At 54.9% G+C, this 14,474-nt stretch overlaps 2 protein-coding genes across 3 annotated transcripts in view; one reads left to right on the top strand and one right to left on the bottom strand.

The window, feature by feature from the left end:
• The window catches only part of ZZEF1 (zinc finger ZZ-type and EF-hand domain containing 1), a 115,527-nt gene extending 110,831 nt beyond the window's left edge, over positions 1-4,696 (bottom strand). For both annotated transcript variants that reach the window (XM_075561167.1, XM_075561168.1), the window contains exon 1: positions 4,223-4,696. In XM_075561167.1, coding sequence (XP_075417282.1) covers positions 4,223-4,576 — 354 coding nt within the window. In that variant the 5' untranslated portion in view covers positions 4,577-4,696. The remainder of the gene's footprint in view (positions 1-4,222) is intronic.
• A 37-nt stretch (positions 4,697-4,733) lies between these two features.
• On the top strand, positions 4,734-14,181 carry CYB5D2 (cytochrome b5 domain containing 2). The gene is made up of 4 exons (XM_075561169.1): positions 4,734-5,411; positions 9,606-9,746; positions 12,213-12,399; positions 13,391-14,181. The coding sequence occupies exons 1-4, from the start codon at positions 5,162-5,164 to the stop codon at positions 13,605-13,607; spliced, it is 795 nt and encodes a 264-aa protein (XP_075417284.1). The 5' UTR covers positions 4,734-5,161; the 3' UTR covers positions 13,608-14,181.
• Positions 14,182-14,474: the final 293 nt, after the last annotated feature.

Here is a 14,474-nt window from a genome sequence, read left to right as displayed (position 1 = left end):
CAACTCTAGATCTCCTCGTCATCTTTCTCCTGGACTCCACACCCACAAGCCTGTCAGTAAAATCTCTTTACTTAGCTCTTTCACAGGCACTTTAGACCAAAACCAAACTCATCTTTCCTCTCCTCATGTGTCCTTCCTGGAAACGCTCCCTTCCTCAATGACGAACAGCAGCATCCAAGTCAGATGTGAGAGCTCGTCTCTGTTTCTCCTAATTCTCTACCCACATTCCATGTCTCCAACCACTGGCAATTCTACCCCTTCAAGCAAAAAACTCGTTGGCATCAAAGCCATGCTGACTTAGAACGACCCTACAGAATAAGGTAGAACCGCCCCCTGAGTTTCTGGGACTGTGACTCTTTGTGGGAATAGAAAGCCTTGTCTTTCTCCGGTAGAGTGGCTGGTGATTTCGGACTGCTGACCTTTTGGTTAGCAGCCCAACTTATAACCACGGCACCACAGGGCTCCTTGTTTACCTTCTCAGTAGCTCTCAAAAGTGTCCACTCCACACTGCCCTCACTGGCACCTTCCTATCCCAAGCCACCACATCTCTTAACCTAGACTATCAGATAGCTTTTGACTCGCTCTTCTTGGGTCCACCTTGGCTCCTCTCCACCTACTCTCTACAGTCAAAATCACCACAGTCCTTAGCTTTCGATGCCACTGTTTTCACCTCTGTGGCACAGGCTACAAAAGACTCATGATCTGGCCCTTGCTCTCCTTTCAGTCTATGATGTGGCCCTATGAATTGAAGACTCCTAATTATAACCCCGGTATGCTCTCCAACGAGAGCCATTGTGGCGTAGGAAGTTACGCACTGGCCTGCAAACCACCAGCTGCTCCACAGTAGGAAGAAGCCATCGACTCCCATGCAGTTAGTTTCTAAAACCTACAGGGCAGTTCTACCCTATCCTATAGGGTTCCTCAGGAGGCAGAAAAGACTCTAAGGTAGTTAAGGGCTTTTTGTTGTTGTTGTTATTTGTTCTCTTAGTGTAATCCTGGCGGCTCAGTGGCTAAAGCACTCAGTTGACAACCGAAAGCACTGGCAGTCTGAACCCACCAGCCACGCCACAGGAGAAAGATGTGGCTGTTGGGATCCATAGGTTACAGCTTTGGAATCCCTATAGGGCAGTTTCCACTATCAATAGGGTCACTGTGAGTCAGAGACAACTTGATGGCACTAGCTTTTGTTTGGTCAGTCTGGTCTTCCCTTTCCCAGTAATTAAATGTTGAATGGGATAAGGACTTTTCCCTGTCTCCCCTGAAGTATGGCCATATGAGTAAGTCCGATCCTGTCCTTATGAGAGGACAACCTTTTCCTAAGGTTGGAAGGTAGGCAAAGGGCTGGCCGGAGCAGCCAGGGGACCTCTTAATGTAAGGTGCCTGTGGAAGACGGGAGCCTAAGACACAGAAGCCCAGGAACCCTGAAGATTGTGAAGCTAAGACTTTTCCATTAAAACAAAGACATCTTTTTGCTGAAACCACTGTGGCCTCCAGACAGTTTTGTCTAAGCCACCACATCGACTTTTCCCAGATTCTCTATTCTCTGTGGATATGACCTTCGTGTGAGGCCCTCTGTCTGAAGCACTGTTGTCAATTCTTGCTCCTGGTCTGCTACTCTGCATCCTTCAGATCTGAGCTAAAATGTTACTTTCTGAGGCTTCTTTGACTCCTGAAACCACAAAAACATTTGTCGCGAGATCGATTCCGACAGATCAATTCCGACTCATGGTGGTGCCGCACTCCACAGGGATTATGGGTGGTTGTGATCTTTCACAAGTACGCCAGGCCTTTCTTCCACAAGCTGAACCACTATCCTCTCAGTTAGTAGTCAAATACTCACTTGACTCCGTAGATGAGGTTTAAATTCTCCTGCCATTTAATCCTGACACTTTTCCTTCGTTAGCACTCACCATACTGGTGTTTCCTGGGTTAACATCTGTCTCTTTCACATACTACGTACTGTTTAAGAGCAAGGGCCTGATTTATGTGCTGTCATCCAAGTCTCTGACCTGAGTATATGCCCAACAAATATTTGCTCAGTGAGTAAAAGAATGTCATAGCCCTTGAGGAGTGATTTCTGGACCACACCTTGAGGATGTCTTGCCTTACGTAACATGCCTCCTGTAACCTCCACAGTGACTCTACCCCATCAGTCACTCTCATACCGCTCCTCTCCCTAAGCCTGTGGACCATTCTGAAACCTACCAACTCCCTGAGCAGATCTGCAAGCCACTTTCTGCCCCATCACTTGCTACTCCCATGATGTACCGAGGTGGCAGGGTGGAACACAGGTGTACTCTTATCATTCAAAAAAGAGAGAGAAAGCATGAGAGATCATTAAAGAATTCACATAACAAAGCCAAGATGTCCTAAAGATATTTTTCAAAGGAAAACACATGAACTACACTACCTGAATTTTGGCCTCCAGTGGTAAAGTGTGCAATGTCTTTTAATAGCACTACATGCCTGTTTACTGCTGTATGTACTCCCCCATCTCTACTGAAGAGGTTCTATATGGCTTAAACCAATTTCACAAGCTTTTCTTTCTTTTTTACTATATCATGGAGTGGAAAAAAAATTCCCAAGAGATGCGCTGCTTTGTGTTCTGTGCCCCCAAGTTGATTGTAACTCAGAGTGACTCTCAGCAAAGAGCTGCGCTGCCCCACTGGGTTTCCTGGGCTGGGTAGAATATTAAGAGAGAGATTAGGCAATAAATTGTCTCATTTTTGCCAAGGATTCAGAGTGACTCAATAATTCTCTCAACCAAATTTCAAACGCACTGCCATCGAGACGATGCCCACTCACATCAGCCCTAGAGGACAGGGTAGAACTGCCCTAGTGTGTTTCGGAGATTGTCACTCTTTACGGGAGTGACTTTAAGTCCCTTTTTTACAGGAGTGGCTGTAAGCCTCGTCTTTCTCCTGCTAAGCAGCTGGTGGTTTCGAACAGGTCACCCTGCAGTTAGCAAATGTGTAAACACTGCACACCACAAGAGTTCCAAACTGGGTAAGTCACTACTTAGTCTAAAATGACCTGTCCAGAACAGACAATGCCTATGATCCCTTCCACATGTAACCATTTGCTGCCAGATCAGTCGATTGTTAATGATTTAATAAAGATGATGCTGATTAGACCAAAGCCATCAAATAACCAGTAATCTCAAGAAACCTCTTTGCCTCTCAGTTCGGGGCTGTACCCACTGTCAACACACCTCACCTGCAACACCACCAGGGCTGCTGGCTTTTCGGCCACATTGAGGTTTAAGGTCCAACCCCAACCCACCGGTGACCAGCCAATTCCAACTCTGCAGGACAGAGTAGACCTGTCCCTTGGATTCCAGGGCTGTAAACCTCTACAGAAACAGACTGCCAAATGCATCTAAGAATAGCTTGGTGGGTTCGGGGTTCCAACCGCTGTCCTTTCGGTTTGTGGCTGAGCGCTTTAAGCAGGGCGTTACCAAGACTCTTTTCTGGAGGTTTAAATAAATCTGAAGTACCCTTAGGGTTCTTTGGGGGTGGGGGAGTGGGTGTCTTAAAAATAAATGTTTTGGGAAAGGTGGTGTAGTGTTTACACGTTGGGCTGCGACCCCCATGGTCGCCGGTTGGAAACCACCCCCAGCTCTGCTGGAGAAAGACTGGGCTCTACTCCTGTCAACAGTTACACTCTCCCAAACCCACAGCGGTTCGCTGAGTCAGCACTGACGCCAAGGCATTTCGCTTTTGTGCGAGATGAGAACGGCTATCGGAGTGTTCTTGTAGGCTGTGACGCTCCATCCACGTTCCCTGGGAGCTCACCCGGAACTAGGAAGGTGCGCCGAGCAACTTCACGGGCCAGTAAAATGAATGGCTCTCAGTGGCGCTCCCTGAACCCTAGAACTGCTCCGGCCTCTGATAAGCAAGCTCCAGTAAGCGCCGATCCAGCGGCAGGGCGCTGACCCAGCGTCAGTCAGCCAGTTGCCCAAAGGACTGTACTACACATGCAGAGCCGCTGGGCTCGGTCCAGCTCTTCAGATCAGAGACGGGCGGCCTAGTCTGGGCTGTCCATCCGTCTCAGAAAGGTTAGCAAGAGACAGGCGTAGCGAGAGCGCCACGTGAGTACCGGCAGCCCCACGCCCCGATTCTCGGAACCCACCCGGCTTCTCCTAAGCCGCTGGCGGCACTTCTCGTCCTGGAAGGCGCCAGCCCTGTCCCCGCCCCCCGCGCCGTGACCAGCCCACCCTGACCTCCTCGAACTGCTCGCCCGAGCAGCCGGCGCCGCGAGCCTCCAGCAGCTCCCGGAACTGCTCCAGGGTGACGGACTCTTCGCCGCGGCCCAGCCGCTCTTCCAGCCAGCGCAACAGCGCGCCGTGGTGCCTCGACACCAGCGACTCACAGGGCGGCGTGGGCCGCAGCGCAGCCGCCGCCTCTCGCAGCCGGGCCGGCTCCAGCAACGCCGCGGCCAGCGGTAGCGCCGGGGCCGCGAGGCCCGAGCCGGGGGTCGTGCCCCAGTCTGCGGCCCAGTCCTGGTGCGGACTCCAGGACTCGCCCCCGGGGGCCGCCGCTTCGTCTTCACTGCTGTGACTCGGAGCGTTCCCCATGGGGACTCCGTCTTGGGCGCCCGGCTATGCCGCCGCCGCCGCCGCCTCCCCGCCTCGACCTGTCAACCTCCGACGGCACCCGGCGGGCGGGGACGGGGAGGGGACGACGGCGGCGGCTTCCGGCTTCCTCGCCGTCAAGTGAGCGCTGCTGTCGCAAAGGCGCCGTCAAGCGGACTCAGCTGGCCCACCGACAGCTAGGCCGGCCGAGCCGCCGCAAAGGGCGGGACTCTGAGTTCCAAGAGGGCGTGTCTGTCATAACGTCATCACGTATTAGCGTCCTCACGCTTGTGCCGCCATTTTTGTTGAGGGCAGCCAACCAGCTAGCCTGGGAGGTGTGCCGCTGTCCAGCGTTCCTGGAATCCTTCCACTTCTGCAAGCTTCGCGAAAACAAAGCACGAGAAAGAGGAGGAATCAGGGCGTGAACTCCTCGCCAAAGCCTTTCAAACCTCCCTTGTCCCCTTAGTGCTTGGCGGACAAGGGAGCTAGAGCGTCGCGCCAGTGACATCACGGCCGGCGTCCCCTCCATCTTGGTTTCAGATAGAGAAGAGGCCACTGCTGAAGCGCGGAGGGGGGGCGGCAGTCTAAATGCTAAAAGTCGGCGGGCGTGAGCTGGTGCTGAGCTTGGCCGCAGCGGCAGCGGCGGTGGTGGCAGCGTGGTTGATGGGCGGGTGGAGTGCCCGCGCTGGCTTCCGCCTTTTTCTGCCCGAGGAGCTGGCCCGCTATCGCGGCGGCCCGGGGGACCCGGGCCTCTATTTGGCGTTGCTGGGCCGCGTCTACGATGTGTCCTCTGGCCGGAGACACTACGAGCCTGGGGCCCACTATAGCGGCTTCGCAGGTATCCTCCAGGTGGTTCATGCCTTTCCTGCTTCTGCGCGGGCCGAGCGCTGCCTGCCTTTTATTCATTCGTTCGTTCGTTTGCTGAGCCCGCCTCCCATTCATCCGACCAGTGCGCCAAACTCTGGCCTCTTTCCCTGGCTGGACTCGAAGCATCTGTTAAGGGCTTCAACCCTCTCATTCCCCACCGCCCATCGTGCCTTCTATTCGAACAACACAGCGCCCGCTTCCCGTTCGCCTTCCACTGTCAGAAGCCGCGACACCTGCTGGGTCGGAAACGTGGGGCTCGTGGGAGTGGGGCCTGCCTGGGTGGGTGCCGACACATAGTGACCCTTATAGGGTGATTGAAACTAAACCTTTAAAGTAGAGGGGCTTTTTAGGGTCCCTCTAAAATAATCGTCCCACCTCACCTCCCTCTTCCCCCAAGTTACCTTTAAAAATCCTACATTTGATTTGAATTACTCTTGCTCCAACTAGAAAAAAGATTGTGTGTGGATAGTGCAGGATCTGGCCGCCCTCCTCTCCCACTCCCCTCCCCCCAGTTCTCTGCACTGAGGTTAGACTCCAAGGACGTTTGTCAAAGGAAGGTCATCTGCAGCCTTTGTTTTGCAGCTGAGGCCAGGGAAGGAGGAGGTTTGCTGAAGGCTTTGACAGCCCAGGACCAGCAGCAGTTGCCCTAGGTTCAACAGCCTTGGTGGAGGTTTTGTCTGGCAAGCCTGGTCGGGTAGAGGGCCCAGACCCACTTCCAGGTATCTTTTAAAAGGCAGAGCAAGCTGAAGGACTGTGAGGAGGCTGGTGTTAAATACACATTTTCCACTGTTCATGTTCATAGGATCTTTTGTCCCCTCCAGGGAGAACACTGGAAATAAAAGCAGTGACAGAGAAGGGAGTCAATTCAGTGGTCTTGCCAAGCTCCTCTATCCTGCAGGGGACGGGACTTTCCCAGGGCCACCCAGGAGTCCCTGGAGTACACACAGGGAAGGACCTGACTGCTGGCCGCAAGGTTCAACCCACCAAGCGGGGAGACCTTGAAAGGGAGGCCTGCGGAGTGTCAGTTTTCCAGGACCTGGGGTGTCTCACCTCAGAATGCGTGTCAGGGACCCTGGGGGAAAGCACCGAGCGGAGAGCATGATGGAGACTGGAACTGAGAGCTTTCCCCTCTGCCAGCTGAAAGTGCCTTTGGGAGGCCTGGTGGTGCCATGGGTGAAGTGCCGGGCTGTTCCTGGTAAAGTCGGGTTCAAACCCGCCAGCCTCTCCACTGCAAATAGATGAGGGCCCTGCTCCTCTGAAGACGGCCAGTCCCGGAGCCCTCCTGAGGGTGGGTGGCAGTAAGTTTGGATACAGGGAAACTGCAGCAGTTCTGACTGGATGTACAGGTGGGGAAGGCAACACCTGTCATTGCTGGCATGACCTTTTTCCTTTGTTTGCTTCGGTCTACTGAACTCCTGTGTCCAGATTCATCCACTGACTAGTGAGTGAGCCCTCTGGGACTGAAGACCTCTGATGGTGCTGTGGGATGGACTTGGGCTGCCTGTGGCACCGTCATGGCTCAGACCCACCAGCTACTCCTCGGGAGGAAGGCCACACTGTGCCCATCAAGCTGTACAGGATCGGAAACCCCGTATAAGGTCACTAGGCGTCACAGTCAACTCGATGGCCGTGGGTTTGGGCCACTATGTGGCCAGAGCCCCTGGGTGGTACAACTGATTAGCACGCTTGGCTGCTAACTAAAAGATAGGTTTAAGGGCACCCAGAAATACGGCAGAAGGAAGGCCTAGCACTTCCTGGGCAGAAAAAAAATCAGCCACTGAAAACCTCACGAAGCACAGTTCCACATGGGCTCGGTGGGAATTGTGAACTGAGGGCAGCTGTCTACCGTGGGACCTGTCTTGTGCTGGGCATCAGAGATGCCCATACTGTGTCTCCAGCATGCCCACTGCTCACCCACCCAGCCTAGTGGGGAAGCGGAGAGGTTCATCTGTACTTGCGCATTCAGTATTCTGAGTGGCATTTAATTTAGACAGCGTTCACGTAACATCAAATTTATCCTTCAGAAATATACATGTCATTTTTCATTTTTAGTATTATACTGTGGTCACAGGGTGGTGCAGATGTTACCACTGCTTCATTTCAGAACATTGTTGTCACCTCAGAAAGGAAACTACCCTCCCACCCCTTCAAGTCCCCAGCGGGCACGAATGTATATACCCTGTGGGCCCGTCTGTACTGGACATGTCATGCAGATCGGGTTATGCGTGTGCCTTCTGTGTGATCTTGCTCTCACTTCACCTACTGGTTTCAGAGTTTGTCCATGTCGCAGCAGGCCTTCCCGTTTTCTTTTATGGGCAAAAATCTCCCACTGTATAACTACACCACGTTTGGCTGATCTGTTCTTGAGTTGATGGGAATTTGGGTCTTTCTCACTTTGGTGGGGCTTGGGGGGGGGGGCAGATAGGGCCATAGCCGTGAAAAACCTGGAGGAGGAGGCAATCAGCAAGTGAACAGGTAGGTCAATGCCAACCACGTGTGCCAGGCCCCGTAAGTGAGGAGCCCAGGCCGTGGACAGAACTGAAGGTGTGAACATGAAGGCTGGCTGGAACAGGGCGAAGACAGTGGCGTGGTGCAGGTGCCGAATGCCTTGCCAGGCCCTTCAGCCATTGTCCCAGGACAGAAGCCACGAGGGATTCATAAGCAGCAAGCTGGCATAATCAGGTTGTGCTTGAAGTGTCAGGCTGAGGAGACCGCTGCACCACTGGACGAACGTCAGCCGTGCTACAGAAATGTACACATGGAAAGTGAACGGCATGTGGTTTGGCTATGAGTGTTCTCAACAGCAAAAATGAGTTCTAAAACCATCACAAATCCGCCTAAGAGCTGCGTGGAGAATCGAGTGATGGGAAAAGACCGTGTGGGGAGACCGTTCGAAGCGAAACCTGCTATAGCACTTCCCCTGAGAAGCAGCAGCACAGAGAGGCGAGTGGGCTGATATCAGGACTATTTTAAAAGACAGTGTAGGCCTTGGGGAGTGATTGGCTCTGGAGGATGAAAGGTGTCGAGGACGAAAGGTGTGGAGGACTGAGTTCTGGATTGGGCAACGAGTATATAGGGAATGAGAGAAAACCAGAGTCAGGGCAGGCTTCCTGGGCCACGGGGGCTGGTGATCATTAGTTCAGTGTGGGCATTCTGAATTTGTGATGTCTGTAAGACAGCGGCGGGCTAGGCTGCCAACTGTAAAGTTGACAGTTCAAAACCACTGGGTGCTCCCTGGGAGAGAGATGAGTTTTTCTACTCCTGTAAGGAGCGACTGTCTCAGAAACCCACAGGGCCGTTTAACCCTGTCCTAAAGGGTCGCTTTGCGCCACAATCAATTCAGAATGGCATTGAACTTAGTTTGGGGTTTTTTCATAAGACGGTTGAGATGCTGAGTAGACAGCTGTGTATAGCTGGAGCGAAAGAGAAGTCTCATCTGGCAAGCTGCTGTAGGGGAACCAGGAGAGTGGAGGATTTAAAAAACAATCACCAAGCCCACTGCCATCAAATTGATTCTGCTGCCTAGCAATCCAACGGGACAGAGTGGACGTGTCCCAGAGGGTTTCCAAGGGTGGGATCTCCGCGGAAGCACCCGGCCTCATCTTTCTACCAAGAAAACAGCTGGCGGGTGCCAACTGCCCTTCTCTTGGTTAGCAGGCAAGCACTCGGTCACTGTGCCACCAGGGCTGCTGATGAACGAGCAGGGCAGGTGCACAGAAATTGACCCCTGAGGCTGGTAGAAAAGGAGGCGCTAGTAAGATCAGAGGGAAACCAAGAGTATGGTGTCAAGGGAGGCAAGGGGCGTGGGCAGCCAAGTTCAGAAGTTGTGGGGAGTAAAGGAAACCAAAAGCTGTCCATTTGATTCCGACTGGTAGTGATCCCAGAGGACAGGCCAGAACTTCCCCTTGTAGGTGTCTGAGACTAACTTTGCACGGGTGCAGAAAGCCTCCTCTTTGACGCACGGAGCAGCTAGGGGGTTTGTACTGCTGACCTTGCTATTAGCAGCCCAGCACCTCAAGGAAGATGTGTCCATGATACAGGAGCGGCATCACAGAGGTGGGCTGGAGAGAGGAGGGGGCACATTCGCATTGTCTGAAGGGGTTCAGATGTTTCCCAGAAAAGGGCTGATTTCCAAACTAATCGGTTGGAAACTTCTCTCCTGCAGGCCGAGATGCCTCCAGAGCCTTTGTGACTGGGGACTACACAGAGGCAGGCCTTGTGGACGACGTCTCTGACTTGTCCTTTTCCGACATGCTGACCCTTCACACCTGGCTCTCCTTCTATGAGAAGAACTATGAATTTGTTGGTAGGTAGTCCACAGTTTCTGTCCAGAGATTGCGTGCGGGGGTCTCGCCATTTGTCCCGAGGGGCCGGGGTTCTTGGAAGGAGCCCTGGTGCACTGTGGTAAGATTAGCACTGGGCCGCTAGCCATAGCTCTGTGGGAAAAAGACGAGGCTGCACAGACTTGAGGGCAAGGGTTTGGGAGGCTGAGGTTCTTTGAGGATTGGACCCAAGGTTGAAATCAGAACACGACCCTCTTCACGCTCCACCGTGAACCCTGGCCCTTGGTGTGGCAGTGAGCACAGGAGGAGGTGGGTGGGAGCCAGGCGTCCCTCCCTTTCTTCCGGGGAGAAGATCGCCAGGCCTTGGTTTCCCAAAGTCAGCAATTGCTGGCGTCATCTGTGATCTGGGCATCTAGCCTTTCCACAGCCAGGAAGGACTGGACCCTACATGCACCCCACTTTGACACCTCCCATCTTTTTGCCCTCGAGGAGGCAGAAATGAGCCTGTGTCCCTCTTCAGGGCTTTGTCTCCCAGATGGGACACAGGGATGCCACCTCACCATTTGTTCGAGCCAGCTGTGCAGGGTGCTGTGTGTGCTGCCTGCTGGTGGGAGACAGCCACCTTGCCCCATCCTGAAGGGACAGAAGAGACACTGAGCGCTAGCCTGCTCTGCACACCCGGCAGACTGAGCCGGTCAGATGCTCTCCCCGGAGCCCCACTCAGACACAGCCCACTCCACCGGGACAGGCCTGTCCCTGAAGAGCCCTCTCCCTCTTCCTCGTGACTCTGTCTCTGTCATGACAACGTGTCTCCTTTCCCGAGAACTGAGCTCTTCATCCTTCATGGCCGATGCCTCTGCTCCCTGCACATCCCAGTGGGCTAGGTGCCAGCACTGCTCAAGTTGGCACTTTACCACTGGCAGACCACCACCACCACCCCACCCCACCACCCCGCTCCATTGCTGGCCCTTGCCACCCCAACCTGCAACACCCCTTTGTTCTCACCCCCATCTCCCCCAGATCTTCCCTCATGCCCCAACCCCGTCTGCCACGGAAGGAACTGATCTCTGCCCATCCAGCTGCCCTTCAGGGGGCTGGGTCTCCCATTCTACAAGAGGCTGGGCAGAATTTTACTATATTAATAAAGACAAGAACTCCAACACAGAGTGACAGGGGGGTCCTGCGACTGGACCAAGATGCAGTCCAAACACTGTGCGATGAGATGAGCGAACTAGTTCCCTTGATCAGGTATGAATGTGTGTGTGTGTGTGTGTGTGTGTGTGTGTGTGTGTGTGTGTGTGTGTGTACTGTGAGTGTTGACTGCCAACCACAAGGCCAGGGCTTCAAACCCTCCTGACTCCTCAGGAGAAAGATGAGGCTGTCTGCTTGGAAACCCTGTAGAGCAGGGGTTCTCAACCTTCCTAATGCCGGGACCTTTTAATGCAGTTCCTCATGTGATTGCGACCCACAGGTTGAGAACCGCTGCTCTATAGAGCGGCCTGAGGCAAAATCGACTCGCTAGCAACAGGTTTGGGTGCTTTGAATAAGTGACAGTTCTGGCCACATCCTACCACGCATCCCCTCATTCTGTAGGAGAGGGTGGCCCTCAGGACATGTCGGGGACAGGGATGGTGGGGGACCTTTATTATAAGCATTCACCTTGGAGTGAAGACATCCAGGAAGTTGCCTGACACCTCGCAGCGGCCAGATGTGGTGGCTTTGAGGCCAGGCTGGCTCCAGATTGAGCAGGGGTTTGGGGTCCCGGTCTCATCTGTCTTGTGTGAAAAACCCACCAGACAGGCTTGGCACCATGCAGTGCAGAGCTGGATCATAGCGGGGCCCTGGCCCATTTGCTTCACTCAACAAGTATTTAAAAGGAACCCTCGCTTATAAAGCCAATTGGAGTTTGGGCCGTCACCTGGGAGAAGCATCCTACATAAGGCCAGAGAGGGCTGGCTGCGTGGAGCATGCCCCTGGGGTGTGACGAGTGCTGGGAAGGGGGCGGAGGCAGGAGCCACCTTCAGGATGGTTGGTGAGGGAGCTCTTGGCGGAGACAGCCGCTCCACTGAGACCTGGGCAGTGAGGGCCAGCCAGCAGTCCAGGGAATGCGTATGTGAGGCCGGGGAGCAGCTGACCGTGACCTCGGCAGAGAAAAGCCAGGGCGCTGGAGCTCCGGCAGCTCAGAAGCTAAAGACAGACGCCAGCTGTGCCTGTGGCGGGAGGTGAATGTCCTGGCACCAAAGGAGAACGGGTCCCTTTCCCCCCTGCCCTGCAGGCTGCGGGACTCCTGCTGCCGCGGCTGTAGCTCCGCTCTCCCCCTGCCATTGCGTAGTGACTCCAACTGCTAGCCTCCCTCTGTCTTTCGGGAACCGACAGCCTTCTCTTCCTGAAGTGGGTCGGGAGTTGAGCCCCGGGGGATGTGTTCGGAAAGCTGAGCATCTGTGCGCCCCTCCCTCGGTTACCCTGACCTCAGCTGTCCTGTCCCACAGGAAAGGTCATCGGGAGGTTCTACGGAGAGGATGGGCTCCCCACGCCAGCGCTGACCCTGGTGGAAGCCATGATCAGCAAAGGTCTGGAGGCGAGTGAGCAGGACATGAGAGAGAAGCAGATGTTCCCCCCATGCAACACTGAGTGGAGCTCGGCCAGGGGCACCCGCTTCTGGTGCTCCCCACAGAGGTACACAGGCTGCCCGCGCAGCAGACTGCTGGCGGCTGTCTGCATTCATCAGTGGAGCCGCCAGGGGACCCAGGGGCTGCTCGCACACACACACATGCCGAGGCCTGGTGGCTCTTGACTCTGACCACATTAGAATCTTCTGGAGAATTTTTAAAATCACTGATGGTGGGGCCATGCTGCTGACACTTGACAGATTCTCGGCTCCTGCCTGGTTTCTTTCTTTCTTTCTTTTTTAAGAATTTATCTAGCTATTTATTTATTGCCTGGCTTCTTTTTTAATCTCCCCAACCCCAGCAGCAGATGGCAAAATACATTCTCACACAGCCCCTTGGGCTCCTCTTGGTCAGCACAAGTCATTCCTGCCACCTGGGGGGGGGGGCCTGGAGGGGAGGGGCACTTGCATGGACCCTCAGGTGGGCTTCGAAACACTGTCAGTTCAGAGCATTACCAGGCAGACCCAAACGGAGTCCCAGCTAGACAGAAAGGCCCCTTCCTGCCAGCATGAGGAGGGACTGGAGGTGATGTGAGGGGACTTGTCCAGGGGATTTGGGAAGGTGACCGGGTCACAGAGGGACCCTGACCTGACAGGTGACCCTGAGCCATCTCTTCTTCCTTCCACAGGCCAGGGAGACCAGAGCAGCCTGGGTTTGGGACCCGGGGTGAAGCCAGCCCTGGGGGGTTGGGGATGGGGGGCTCAGGCTGTGCTGGGCCAGCGCGGATGTCTCTATCGCTAAAACATGGCAACATCCAGGCCTGGGTCCTTGCAGGGTGGGTTGAGGTTTCAGGGTCAGAGCCCTGGGCCTGAGTGTCTGTTGTGGGCTGAGGAGAGAAAGGACCTGGTCACTGAGTGCTGCTGAGGCCCTCACAGGCCCGCGGGGAATCCCTGTGGCAGCTGTGGCAGCCGGCAGGGATGGAGGGGCTGCGCTGCCCTCCCCCTTCTCAGAGACGGGTGGTGCCAGTGTGGACACGGCCTCTCTCCTTCTCTCCGCAGTGGAGGTGTGAGCAGAGACTGGACTGGCGTCCCCAGGAAGCTGTACAAGCCAGGTGCCAAGGAACCCCGGTGCGTTTGTGTGAGAACGACTGGCCCCCCTAGTGACCAGACGCCGGACACCACTCTGCACAGAAATCGTGGGGACTTGGACCACCCCAGCTTGGAGGAGTACAAAGGCTGCCCACCCCTGGCTGTCACATGCTCCTTCCCACCCTAAGCTGTCACCTGGTGAGGACAGTACACAGCAAACCCTCCTCTTAACGGCCACCTGTCATTGATGCTCCTGATTGGCGACAATGACTCTGGCCCACCCTCTGCAGCGTGACTCCTGCTGCCCTCACCTGGCTGGTGCTGGAGGGCAGAGCTCAGGCTAGCACCGGTCAGCCTGCCTGGCTCTTTATTCCATGTGCCGTCTTCCTTCAGAGCCCGAAGTTCCCACAGGCACAAGTATGACCAATTCGTGCTGGACAATTAAGCAGAGGGCTAGGGATGTCCATGGCCACACTGTTGTGCCAGTCCCCTCCCCCGGCTGCCTGGAGCAGTAGCCAGGAGCTCTGGGCCCTGTCTGTCTTCAGCCTTCACAACCTGGCAAGGCATCTGGGGTCCAGGCCAGGAATGCCCCATAATTCCCCAACAATGCTGAGCAGACACCCCCACAAAGCCACAGATTAGAGCTCTGCTCCTGGGCCCCCCTGACTAAGCTAGGAGCCCCGATTTTAGCTGTACCCTGAGGCAGACCTGTTGAGAGCCAGGCTGGTGCATGAGTGGTGGTAATAAAGTGATCGTTCTTTGAGAGGCTCCTGCGAAAGCAGCATTCCAGACGCTTCTGAGCAAAGCAACACTTGGAAGCAGGGCTCCCGTCTCACTCGTACACACGGCCATACCACCAATCAGGCGTGGGTGCTTTCAATGGAGAGTCTGCATTCTGAGCCAAAGATGGTTTCACAGCCCTCACGAGGTAGTGCCCTATCCACATTTGGGGCGAGGTTGCAGACACCCGTCCATCCGTCCCCACAGCCCCAACATCAGGGCGCCTGGCTTGAAGCTGGTCCAGCAGGTTGTCCATCTGTCCCAGGCAATGTGC

The sequence above is a fragment of the Tenrec ecaudatus genome, chromosome 10 (assembly GCF_050624435.1).
Source record: "Tenrec ecaudatus isolate mTenEca1 chromosome 10, mTenEca1.hap1, whole genome shotgun sequence".
In the NCBI taxonomy this organism is placed as follows: Eukaryota; Metazoa; Chordata; class Mammalia; order Afrosoricida; family Tenrecidae; genus Tenrec; species Tenrec ecaudatus.
The sequence above is the reverse complement of the archived record's forward strand: the minus strand, read 5'-3'. Positions and strand labels throughout refer to the sequence as shown.

Bases quoted from the DNA above. Each gene is read 5' to 3' on its own strand.
- CYB5D2 (XM_075561169.1), top strand. From the start codon at position 5,162: ATGCTAAAAGTCGGCGGGCGTGAGCTGGTGCTGAGCTTGGCCGCAGCG. The intron at 5,412-9,605 runs GTATCCTCCAGG...TCTCTCCTGCAG, and splicing joins CCACTATAGCGGCTTCGCAG to GCCGAGATGCCTCCAGAGCC. The intron at 9,747-12,212 runs GTAGGTAGTCCA...CCTGTCCCACAG, and splicing joins GAAGAACTATGAATTTGTTG to GAAAGGTCATCGGGAGGTTC.